General features: G+C 32.9%; 1 protein-coding gene across 1 annotated transcript in view; it reads right to left on the reverse strand.

The window, feature by feature from the left end:
* Positions 1 to 420: 420 nt before the first annotated feature.
* LOC129220020 (ganglioside-induced differentiation-associated protein 1-like) overlaps positions 421 to 12,879 on the reverse strand; it is a 50,471-nt gene continuing 38,012 nt past the window's right edge. Inside the window, exons 3-5 of the mRNA XM_054854348.1 lie at positions 7,513 to 7,686; positions 4,512 to 4,712; positions 421 to 971 (exon numbers count right to left, since the gene is read on the reverse strand). Coding sequence (XP_054710323.1) covers positions 658 to 971; positions 4,512 to 4,712; positions 7,513 to 7,686 — 689 coding nt within the window. The 3' untranslated portion in view covers positions 421 to 657. The remainder of the gene's footprint in view (positions 972 to 4,511; positions 4,713 to 7,512; positions 7,687 to 12,879) is intronic.

Consider the following 12,879-nt stretch of genomic DNA (forward strand, 5'->3'; position numbering starts at 1 on the left):
AGACATGTGAAAACGAAGGTAGTGTGTTGCTTTGATTTTAACGTCTTAGGTGTTATATGCAACATTCTTTCTTCAAAAATCCTACCATGGCGGATCTCCTGAAGATTCGATCCTTGGGCCATTTAGTTGAAAATTTATCCTTCTACCGATTGAGCTATCTCTCTCTCCCTTGTTAAAATGCAAACAGAAATTTACACTTGAACCGAATGAATCCACCTAGTTTTATTAAGCAGACAAAATGCAAAGTGTTAGTTTATTTTTTGTCAAAATTTTTGGGAAAAAATCTTTAAAATGATACCATACTTTTGAAGTTTGATGAAGTAAACAAAGCTATGACATTCTCAAAAAAAAACTTTGAGAAATGGTATGTATGATTCCAGAAAAAAAAAGGCGAACATTTAACAATAATAAATTGTTTATTTTAGTATTTGAACAGCCAGCACATACAGTCTCTCTGTAAATGCAGAATTACATCAACAGATCTACAAAAAATATTACAGATATGTATCACCTTTGTCGATACATAAAAAAATAACGTACGTAAGTAACCATGCCGGCTGAACTTCAGTAACAAAATGCAATGATAACTTTCATATGAATCTAACAATCACCTACTTTTATTGTATCCAAAGGAATTGAATTACAAAAATATATGAATCATTTCTTGCGTTGAATAAGGAATGCAGCAACACCAGCAGCACAAAGAACAATGGCAACACCACCAATTGTCACTAAAACTTGATCTTTCGTGTCTAAACAAGAAAATGGTTTCAGAAGACTTGAAGTTTGATTCATTGTTCTTCTAAAGGAATCACGCTGTTGAGCTCGCTTAAAGTACTCTTGCAGGTTAGAAAATTGATTATCCTTAAAATATTTATCACATAATCCCAGTAATTTCATTCTGTTCAGCAAAACACAGAGACTAATGTCAGCAATAGTAAATTTTTCACAACAAAGCCATGACTTCTTTTCTGTAAAAAAATATGCAGAAATTAAAGTTTTGAGAGGGAGAAAAGTTTGTAGGTTTGAAAGATATCTCAGACAAATATCAAATCATATTTTATTACTATTACAACAAGCTTGAGTGCCCCGATAATGATTGACTTAGGAAATATTGTTCCAACATTTTTTTTTTTTTTAATCAGGGAAGTACATATGAATTTTTATGTAAATATTGTTTCTGTATTCTAGTCTCATTGTTAGCAGTGAGAAGTTGATTGGCATGAAAGGATTTACAAGGGGAAAAAATATTAGGCAGTCATGGGACTGCCGACAGGAAAAAAACTTAAAACTACAAAATCAATTTGGTGTGTTGTGTGTTTAATTTTCATTTAAAATTAATTATAGTTTCAAAAATTAAGATTTTATAATTTGTAAATTCAAAATATCAGCTACGGTCTAGTTTTCACATTTATCAGCAATCCGAGTATCAATTCTATACATTTTGGTATGGTCTATTTCAGTTTGTTTATAAAAACAATATTGATGCAAATATAGGAAATATTTGAAAATAAACTCTTAGTTTGTGTTATTCAATTTTCCATGTATAAAAATAATAAACAATGTGCATACTGATCTTTCCACATACTCAAAATTACTGTATTATCCTTCTTTAGCCGACATGTTGTGAGATTGACCAGCATGCTGGGAAATTTGAATTTTGAGACATGACAGATAATTTGGAGTTTCTTTCGAAAAAAAAGTGAGTTTATAGATGAAAAGATATTTAGCAAAAAACAAATGCCGATTTGTTTGCCATGTTTTTATGCATATGTGTTTAAGTATGCAATATATTTTAAGTTTAATTTAAATCATATGCAGCTGTATTAAACTGGTCTTGCATCATATAAAAATGTTTTGGTGACGTGAAATTTGAAATTTAATTGTTTTTAAATTTTTAAAACATTGACTAAGTTTAATTATATTTAACAGTATAAATCAACCAATTATGAAAATTTCTAAAGCCTTTTCAAAAAAAAAATACGATTTAAATAAAAATTAATCTGATTTAAATCAAAATAATCCTTTTTTTTTTAAATTATGATCTTTTTTACACTTTGAGCACTTTTATTATAATCATTATACTCCAAAACTGATACTATCGGTATAAACCTACAGGTATAAACCTAAAATAGGAATTAAACAATTATGATTCAAATTTATTTAAATATCTTATAAAGACTGCATCGATTGTAGTTTTATATCTCTTTTACGGTAAGATTATGATCATTGTACATCATTAAATTAAATATCTATTTAAAAATTAAATTAATGGTAGATTCTTATTATGTGCAAAGTTGATGTTGAAATCTCTACTCAAAATCATTGGCAAATCATCCAAGACTATTTCAATTTTATTTTGAAGTAAATCAGAAGTGTCTTTGGAAAAAAGAAATTTTCATTCAAAAATTCTTTTATTTTTTTCTAGGCTTAGGCGGTGAAATATAAACAGCAACCATTACAATTAGCTGTTCATTTGCAGAGTCGCTACGACTAATACATGTATCACCAATTTCAAAAACATTGTTTTTCACATCTCAAAAAATTGCCCAACGCATCTAAAGATGTGTTCAAAGCTTAGTTTTTTTTTTTCTTCTTGAGAAGAAATGCACTGACCCGGGTGAGAATCAAACTCACGCTACTTGAGATTACTTATCCAGGAATCTGAATTTGAGACTCACCTGCTGCTAACAGTACTACTGGGGTTCCCAACAAAAATTCCGTAATAAAGGAACTAAGAGAAGCCAAGCATGCGCTGTATTCCAAATGTCTGTGATAGTGTTGCAAAGTAAAAGGTTTTTCCCCCACATCAAAACTGCTCAACGCGACTAACGAAGTTTTCATTTCAAAAAGAGTCAACAACCTTAAATCAAACAAATTTGCAAATAAAAAAATGCGAATTTGTAAGTATTGCCATGTTGTCAGTAAAACACATTTTGCTTAGTGTTTTAAATTTGCAGGGAGGTAAAACTACGGGTAGTACTAAAGACGGAACTAAACCAACTGGAAGAAAAAGAATTTAGATACAGAAAAAGAGAAACTTTGAAACAGAGAAAACAGAAAAGCCTCAAAAGCAATAATGTCCTTCAGGCACATACAATAATAATGTGCATGTGCATGACGGCATAATTTAAGCCACACCTTAATTTAAAAATAATACCTTAAAACATCCTTTCAAAGCACCAACCTCCTTTTTACTTTCTTCTATATCTAATATATAGAAGAAAGTATTGGATTCGTGCAAATTTTCGAATTTCGAATTTTGACAGATTCGAAAGTTTTGAGGTGTGCTGAGTCCATTTCGACTATTTTTGGAAAATGTCTGTCTGTCTGTGTGTGTGTATGTGTGTGTGTCACGTCTGTGTGTGACCAGTTTTTTGTGGCCGCTCTACAGCAAAAACTACCGTATGAAATTGAACAAAATTTGGTACACATATGTGCCCCTATGTGAACTTGTGCCCATTGGTTTTTGGCGCGAATTCCTCTAAGGGGGGTGGAGCAATGGGACGTTTTTTGAGTAACGCATGCTTGCTATTCCTCAGGAAGTAACTGGCGGAATCGAACAAAACTTGGTCCACATGTTGCCCCTAACAGGAGCAGGTGCTGATTCAATTTTGGTGTCAATAGCTCAAACGGGGGTTGAGTTATAGAACGTTTTTTGTCGTCAATTGTGACTGCTGTATCTCAAGAAATAACGAACGGAATCAAACAAAAATTTTTTCCCAAGTAGCCCTTAGTGGGTATAAGAGCCGATTTTATTTTGGTGTCAACAGCTAAAAAGGGGGGTAGCGCAATCGCCCGTTCTTTTTTTCCATTGTGAGTACCCTATCTCAAGAAGTAATGCTACGTTCTGGCTGAAATTTGGAATATATGTGAATCCATACGTAAACAGGCTTTGGTTCAATTTTGACTCCAATCGCTCCAAGATGTGTTGATTTTTTTTTTTTTTTTTGCGAATAAAAATAGCTTTATTAATGCAACAATAAGAAAGATAAGTCGTAATAGATTGTCATCTGCGTATTTCTTGTGATTTTAATTGTATGGAAATGATCAGAAATATTATCTCAATGATTTAAAATTTTTAACTGTTGCCATCTTATGTTTGTTAATAAATAAAATATTTGTAATTATTTCAAGCAAGGCTTTTAAAATAACTTTCAATTTTCGCTCTTTGCTTTGCTTTTACAGTAATTCAGACATTGGGATGGTTGTCAAGTTTTTGCATGTGTAATTTTGTTTTTGTTAGGAATATTGCTTCCTTGTCAAGCATGGGGAGGGACCAGAAAAAGGAAAAATATAGAATAAAGTTTCGTGATGGCCACAACATACTAGTTATAGTATAGGAAAACATAATTGTGGGCGATAGTGTAAAGTGATATTTTAGTTCTTTCAAAACAAAAATCAATAGCATGTATAAATATCCAAATTCACTCTTACTGGTACTTTGGAGAACTTCATAAAACACAACAGAAGGGTATAAGTTTTTGATACAGGGGAAAAAAAATCCATACCTTTATCATGGGTGGATAACAGTTTCTCTACTTCTTTCAAAGCATATTCGAGATCTAAAAGACCCTTTTCAACTTCATTTTTGTCTAAAGCAGCATTGCGCCTTTTTTCCAAGCTGTTTTTCTTAACAAGATAGTAATCTTTGAAGTCATTATGCTTTTCAGAAAACTCATTAAGAAGGCTAAGATGAGATGCATAAAAACCTATAACACAAAAGACAGAATTTTATTTTATTGATAATTTAACATATCTTGCCCAAATCAATTCAAAAAATACTTATTACTTTTTAAAAAAGGTATATTCATGATCATATGAGGTCGTGAGAAGCGAAGGGATGTAAGTGGACTTTTTAAAGTTTTGAGTAAAACACATTTAAAGTTCACATTCTAGGTAGGCTTTCATTGAAACTTTTTTCAAAATCACCTTGTACTGTTTGACCACGGATTGCATGTAATATGGCAATCTGCCAAGTAAAGAAGATTCCATCTGAATGAAACTAGCAGGGGAGAAGGGAAAATAACGATGAGATTTTATGCATGCGTTTCATAATGTCACTAGTACCTTATTCATTTATTGCATTCTAAAAAATAAAATAAGGGGAAACAAAAGTAGTTACCATGGAAACAACAAAAAGAAAATAAAATATTTTCATTTCATTCAGGAACGTAAAAGCAAAATGGTAAGCTAAAAACTTTGCTGTGAATAAAGAAATCAATTAATTTTTGCCGTGAGAATATGGATCGAATGTACTTTAGATTTAAAAAATGTTGCTGTAAGCAAATTTTCATTTTTACAAAACTAAGGTCAAATTATTGAGAGGCAAAAGTGCACATCTAAAACAAACCAACTAACATCCCTGTAAACTAACAGATACGTCCATTTCCGCCTATAAACCGGATATAAGACTTTCCATGTAATCGATGGTTAGACAGTATAGTAGCACTTACCATGGCTACAAATGCAATCTCTTGTCCAAAAACAGAGGAAAGGTTCTTCTATCATTTTAGAGAATTATCTCCAATTTTTTAATTTTTGCACTTACATTTCTTTGCTTCTCAATGTCTAATATGCTTAACAAAAGGTACCAAACAGGTATTAAAACATGTACAGTAGGGTAGTGCTTATATGAAAGTTTTTTTTTTTTAATTATATTTTTAATGGGACACCCCATTGCTTTGATTTAGTCTATGAAAAAGGACTACTGTAATACTTTCAGATTTTTCAGACTAATTTTAAGGGTTACTACAACAGATAAAAGCTTTCTGGAAAAGATTGGAATTTTTGCATGAAGTTTGCAGAGTTAGATGGAAAATGATCGACTCTGACTCTTAGAATTCTAGTGACTTTGATTCCTCAGTCAGGGTAGAAATGCAGAGACAAAGCGAAAATGACAGAGTCAGACTCTACTAATTTTAAAGCTTTGAATCTCGAACCTTCAGTTTAAAATCAGCCTTCTGCAGTTCTGGTTTATTGTATTCTTCCATAACTGCCAATCCATACTTTGCTATATAATTTACAGCTCTTAATGAACAAAAAAATTGCATTCCTTTTCATGAGAGATTCACCAACTTTCCATTTGGTCACTTTTTTTTTTAGAAACATTGAAAGCATATTCAAGGTTTTAAAAAACCTAATTGTATTATTTGGTGCAAAATAATGCAAACCTATGTTAAGAGCAGGTGTGCAAGTAAACTCAAGTAAAATTTTCTGAAGACGGTGTGTAATTTCGGAATTTTCCCCCAAACTAATTAACATTACTGCCAGCATGAAAACACGTTGTGATATGTGTGTACAAGTCAGGGGAGATTATATTCCGTACTAAAATTGTAAGGCTTAATTCTGTTCTGCGTTCTTTTTTTCTAAGATTGTTTTTCCACATTTTATTACGATTTTTCATGTTTCAAGCTACAATTTTATATTATGTGCAATGCCCTTACTTTTTTCCCTTTGTTATATATGTGTCATAGTGCTATATAATATTCCACAAGAAATCACAATTTCCCAGATTCTGAGAAATCTGTAAATTTACGCATGTAAAAATAATTTTGGACATATTAGTATATATTTCATATTCTTTTACGGCTTTTAAGAGCAGCTAATTCTTTCTTGGGGCAAAAGAAGTGAACAATTGCTGTTTGAAATAAACTCTTAATGTAACACTTTACTACAAACTAGCATAAATTATGAATCCCTGATTTTTCTTGTCAGAAAATTCAAAATGAATTTAACATACATTTTTTTTTTTATGTCATAAATTTCTTTTCCAGTACAGTGTAATTCCCTAAGTGTATTTCTCTTCTGAATTGCTATTCTGAAGCATATTTCTTTTCTGGAAATTTCTCCAAGAAGTATGGTGGTGAACTCATTGGTATTCAAAGTCGTGTAGAAGCTGGAATTGTTCAAGTTGATTTTTTTTCAAATTCAAAAATATTTGACACTCTCATGAATTGAAACATCACATATGACGCAGTAAGAAGCAAAGGGATGTAAGTGGACATTTTCAAATTTTGAGTAAAACACATTTAAAGTTAGGCCCTCGGTAGACTTTCATTGAAAAGTTTTTCTAAATTATGCTGTATAAGAGCATCTACTGGAGCTCAAGACAGAGGACCATCTCTTGCCCCAAGACAGAAGAGAAGTTCACTTACCATTTGTGCTGGTTATCTCTAAATTTTTAATTTTGCCACTTACATCCCTTTGATTCTCACTGCCTCATATATGGTAGTTTGTACATTATTGTGACTGATAGAGCTCCAGAAATGGTTAAAATTCTTTGAACACCAGTATTTCCAACAGTGTTGGCAGGTTTGGGTTTTTGCCTGTAAAAACCATAGTAAACACAAAAAACAACATATTTGGTGGGACCATAAATATTTGATCAACCATACATGAAAACACAAATCACACAACTTAATGCATTTTAAAGTTCAAAAATATAACTGTTCAACATGTCATTCAAAATATTTAAGCAATGTGTATTTTAAGAAAAGATATATGCAATACCTTGACGGAATTTGATTTCCTGTGGTGACATTCTGATCTTCCCCGTCAGCTCTGGATTTAAAAGGCAACCAAAAGTTATGAGCTCATTTGGAATATTATCTAATAAATCTCGCATACGTTCCATTGTTTGAAATTGTGGACTGCCTTTTTCTGGAATAAGACGAGGAGTATTGCCTGAAAATAAAAAGTAATTATTAGAGATGAACTGAATATTTGGTTGGTATTTGAAAAAATGTATATTTGTCAGACAAACTGAATGTTAGGTTCAGTCCGAATACTTTATTATTCGGCAACCAAATGTGAAGAAATTTAAATATTCAACAATTAGTAAATAAGTATATTTTCATATAATGACTCAAAATTATAATATAGAACCATAGCTCTAAGGTTTCTGATCCCGAAATCCTGCATGTAATTTAGCAAGTTTAATACTGTAGCATTGAGAGCAAAATCCCACAAGATCACTCGAGACTCCTGCAAAGATTTCCCATGCAAATGTTTTCCAACTTTTGTCACTCATAAAATCAATATTTTCAAAAGCATCATCTGAAGTTTGAAACACCTTGATTGTATATCTGCAAGAAACACTTTGTGCAGGGGTGATAGTGGATTCAAGTAAAATTTTCTTAAGACAGTGTGAAATTTTCAAAAACTATGAAGAAGATTTTTGAAGTTTTACACCATACGAAATATTAAATACTGTTTAAAAACTAACTAATGAAATTAAACACAGATGTTAGTTTGCAATTTAGTTAGTTACAATTTTTTAATTAAACATTTTAACAATTAAAATTAATTTAATATGTTATATTGATCTTTAAACTTATTTCATAAAAAAAAAGCCTGATATACTTCAAAAATATATTAAAGGAAATTAAATGTATTTTTTGAACATAAAAATATTTTTGTCAAAAAAAAAATGAAAGAAATCTCTAAATTTAAAACAAAAAATTAAAAAAAGAGTTTAAAAGTTGCAAACAGCACAAACAAAAAAAAAAACTTTTTTTTGTCACAACCTTCAATTTTTATAGTAAAACATGACACATTAAAGTAAATACTGTATTTGTTTTATTGATGAATTTTTTTAAAAAACTGCATATTTATCTTTTATTCTTTAATATGGGGTACATTCAGAAGAAAATGTTACTATTTCAATAAAAAAAGTTCAAATTTTTACTGGTGTGCTGCAATTAATTAGTAAATTTTCTTTAAACTTGTATTTCTTCTATTTCGAAATTGGTTATATCCACATAGTTGCGGAAACAACAAACATAATATTTTTGTTCTGGTGCAACAACATTTAATGTTTCTAATAAAATTTAAAGCAAATACTGTTCCTTTAATTGATGACTAAAAAATGCATAAAAAGTGCATAATTAGCTTTGGTTTTTTAATATCAGGTGCTTGTAGAAGAAAATGTTGTCTTTTTAATTTAAAATTTTCAACTTTTTGTAGCAGTATTGCAATTAATTGGTACATTGTCATTTTTCTACCTATTTACTATAGCAACATTCAAACAGCATTCGCACATCACGTTCACCACGTAAAGCGGACACACTTACATTTTCCAAACAGGGGGAAGCATTCATACATTCGAACGCGAGTAAAGCGCATGTCGATACTCTTACCCAATAGCGAGAGCGCGCCCATCTCGTGAAGACCAATGAAATGCGACTCCCAACTCTACGGACGTCAGAGCCATCAGATATCTGGCTTCTAGTTACAGTGACGAGTCCCTTACAATAAGGCTTGCTGTCATGGCAATACCGATTGAAAACTGGTTTTGGGGAGAAAGATAGAGCTCACGCACTGTACAGATGCAGTCCGAATGTTGCATATGTTATAGCCATGTGTAAAAGAAAATTATAATTGATGTTTTTTTTTTTTTAAATAATTTAAGTTAGTTATCTCTATAAGGTTGGGAACATGACTTATCATACATTGCATTTGCTCGACCAATAATATCACCCTCAGTAGAAACTCCTTAAATTCAAAATTTTTAAGTTCTAAAAATATGTATCAGGCCGCATTATTTTCTAAAATTCCATCAAAGCATAATTATGATCCTTGATCCTACATTGCCTCATGTGACTTCAATGTTAACTCCCAAAATTATTTTTTAAGAAAGACAGCGGATTGCTGTACTTTTAGTTGACCAATGGTCTGTGCCTAACCGTTTTCCCCCCGTGGGCACCTCTGCGAATGAATCACTCGAAAAGTAAACCACATTAGAGATTTGTTTAATTTCACAGGGGTGCAGCTGATGAGGATGTAGGGGGGAGGGTGTCCCCTTTGATTTTTTGCTAAAGTGTTCCTACTTTTCAGTTTAAATATATTTCTAATTTAAACAAGTCTCAAGTTCTAACCAAGTGTCGCCCGAAACCCGCCTATATTCACATCATCCCTCAATTTTTAATTAAAATTGTATATATTTGATCTTAATAACTGACCAGTTCAAAACAGTATGATAAGCGTTTCTCTAGCCTTTGTTTCAAGATTTCATCACCAGATCACACAACCCATGCCTTTCCATAAATCTGCTCGTATGATAATTAACAATATTCGTTCGATTATTTAGAAATCTCTCGATTATCGAAAATTCGATGCCAAACATTTAACTATAATGCCATTTGAATAAAACAAACGAGAAGCAATCATTTAATATCATTCCAAATCCTAACAGTGAAGGCGCACCACCTATGAAACTCTCTCACAAGAGCAATACCCCCGAAAGACAAAATTCCCTAAAAATTACAATCCCACAGTTTGCGTCAAAACTCCCCCCCTCTCCCTCCCTCCTTATTTGCACCCATACGAAATGAATTACACGAGAAGTAAACCACTTATTTCATTAAAAAATAATCAAATAGCTTTGTGCCTAAACATGAAATAACAAACGTTTTGTAGCCCTAATATACAGAGTACTGTAGAAACTTGTTTTGGGGTTTTATGGAAACCATTTTTTCAACAAAATAGTAAGCTTTTGCATGTAAAGGCATCCAGTAATGTCTTTACATTCACACTCTCACTATTTTGAGTTTAAAAAAGGGTTCTTTAAAACCCCGAAACACGTGTCTGCAGTAATCTGTATATTTGAGCTCTAAAACGTTCTTTATTGCCTGTTAAACTTTTATCATTACCCAATAGTATTATAGTTGAAGGTGGACGTAAGGGGGTAGACGTCCTATCAGGTTTCCAACTTAAGTATTCCTCCTTTTTATCTGAAATATAATTTTAATTTTAATGCTTCTCAAGTTAGAACCTTATTAGCACCCCCAACCTTTACTCTCACCACTGGGACACACAACACATTTCTCCCACAGACCCGTCCATGTGTTCATTCATTAACACCTTTCACTCAAACCATATCATTAAACTACCAAAGCATCCCAAAGAATCATTTGATAATCAAGCATTCGACAGCATACACTCAATTATAAAACTATTTGAATGAAACGTCCGAGAGGCAATTATTTGATCATAACACCATTTAGATCGCAAGGGTATCTATTCCTCAAATCCTGGCACACCTTTTAAAATTAGGGAACCCCCCCCCCCCCCCAAGAAGGATACTCCCTAAAAAAGACTAACGTCCATTAAGAATTTCAATGGCGCAGTCTGCACCATACCCCACCTTCCCTGAGGGCACCTCGGCGCAGCCCGTCACTTCAAATTTTTCTGGGAGAAGGTGTTGGATATAATTTGAGGTTTATGGCCTACAGCTAAGCTGAAAATTAGGCAACTCATTTCCAACTAAAAATTTGAGGTAGTGGTCTGCCCGGAGAAAATAAAACATGAATCATTCTTTACACTGAAAAACATTTATTTGACACATATTGAAAATTGGTTACAACACAATGATTTGTTACCCGGGAAAAATTAGAAAAAAGATCTTACAATGGGTCCATGCATGGATAAAAAGTCCTGTTGGTGTTCCAAGGTGACGTCTCACCGGTTGTTGGACAGCATGGCAATTTCCACGAATTGCAGGCAGATCGATTCACACCGCGTGAGCCACAGTTCACCACATCAAGGAAAGGTATGCCAGGGATGGACGCGATTTTCTTCCGCAGGAGAACAAAAGACCCACATCAGGGAAACTTAGAACTCTTTGCTTTTGTAGACGTCATCACAACACGCGGGTTTCAAACTCAAAACATCATCAGTGCTTTTCCAGGAAAAACCAGACCTCACCAAGAGGCCAATAGCAAAATTTTAGGATGACATTTGACGAACACGTTCACGGGACACAGACAACACAAGACGAGGAGACGAGTAGAAGTAAAGAACGAAGCGAAGGCCAAGCGATCGAGCTCCTGCCGGTCTGCGTATTTATAGCCAGATTCGGCCTTTCCAGAAACAATGTGACGTTACCTAATTTGCATATTGCCAAAACAACACAACCCGAAGAAAACACAGCTTGCCGGTTGCACAATTCTTATTTAATTTGGCATTCAGCACTTAACACCTCAACATGATTTCATCACGTCATTGACACGTGCTCTTTCGGAAGTTTACCGACATCTGCCGAATGACAACAACCAATCATAGCATGCCGCATGTTTTCCGAACACTTCCGATTCAAACTCGGACATTTGAGTGTTGGCGGCAGGTGGATGGGATTCTTCGCGCAAAGTTTTCTCTCGGAATGGCAAAAGGTAAGTCACAAAATGATTTTTCTTTTAAACAATATTGGTGAAATCCTTCAAGAACCAAAAATAAAGGCATTTAGCCCAACAAGTTCCCCCCTCTTGAAGGAATTTCATCAAAAAAACACATTATATACATTAAAAACATTTAACTACATTCATATTATATTTACAAAAGATACATTTGAAAAACAGTTCAAAAATTTGATACGCCCCCCTCATTTAATCCCAATTAAATATAATTTTACAAAGTTTATTTAAACAATTCTTAGATAGGGGTTTAGTGAAAATATCCGCGATGTTTATATTTGTCCTCACATATTTAATTAAAAAAATCTTTTGCTCAATTAAATTTCTTAAAAAATGGTACCTTACATCAATGTGTTTTGTACGGGAATTCTCAATGGGAGACTTAGAAAAATCAATTGTTGCAGTGTTATCACAATAAATAATTGTATCTCTAAGCTGGAGGTTTTCAATATTTAATTCACTTATTTCTGTGATTATCCTCTTCAGCCAGACCATTTCTTTTGCAGTTTCACCAAGTGAAATATATTCTGCTTCCATTGTGGATAACGCAACACATTTATGTTTAAATGTCCTCCAATTAATTGGGACCCGATCAATACACAAAATTGATCCTCCCATTGAGACCCTATCCTCCCGATTAGCGGCGTAATCGGAGTCTGAAAATCCCCGTAGATTTACACTATTGATT

The sequence above is a fragment of the Uloborus diversus genome, chromosome 4 (assembly GCF_026930045.1).
Source record: "Uloborus diversus isolate 005 chromosome 4, Udiv.v.3.1, whole genome shotgun sequence".
NCBI classification, from domain to species: Eukaryota; Metazoa; Arthropoda; class Arachnida; order Araneae; family Uloboridae; genus Uloborus; species Uloborus diversus.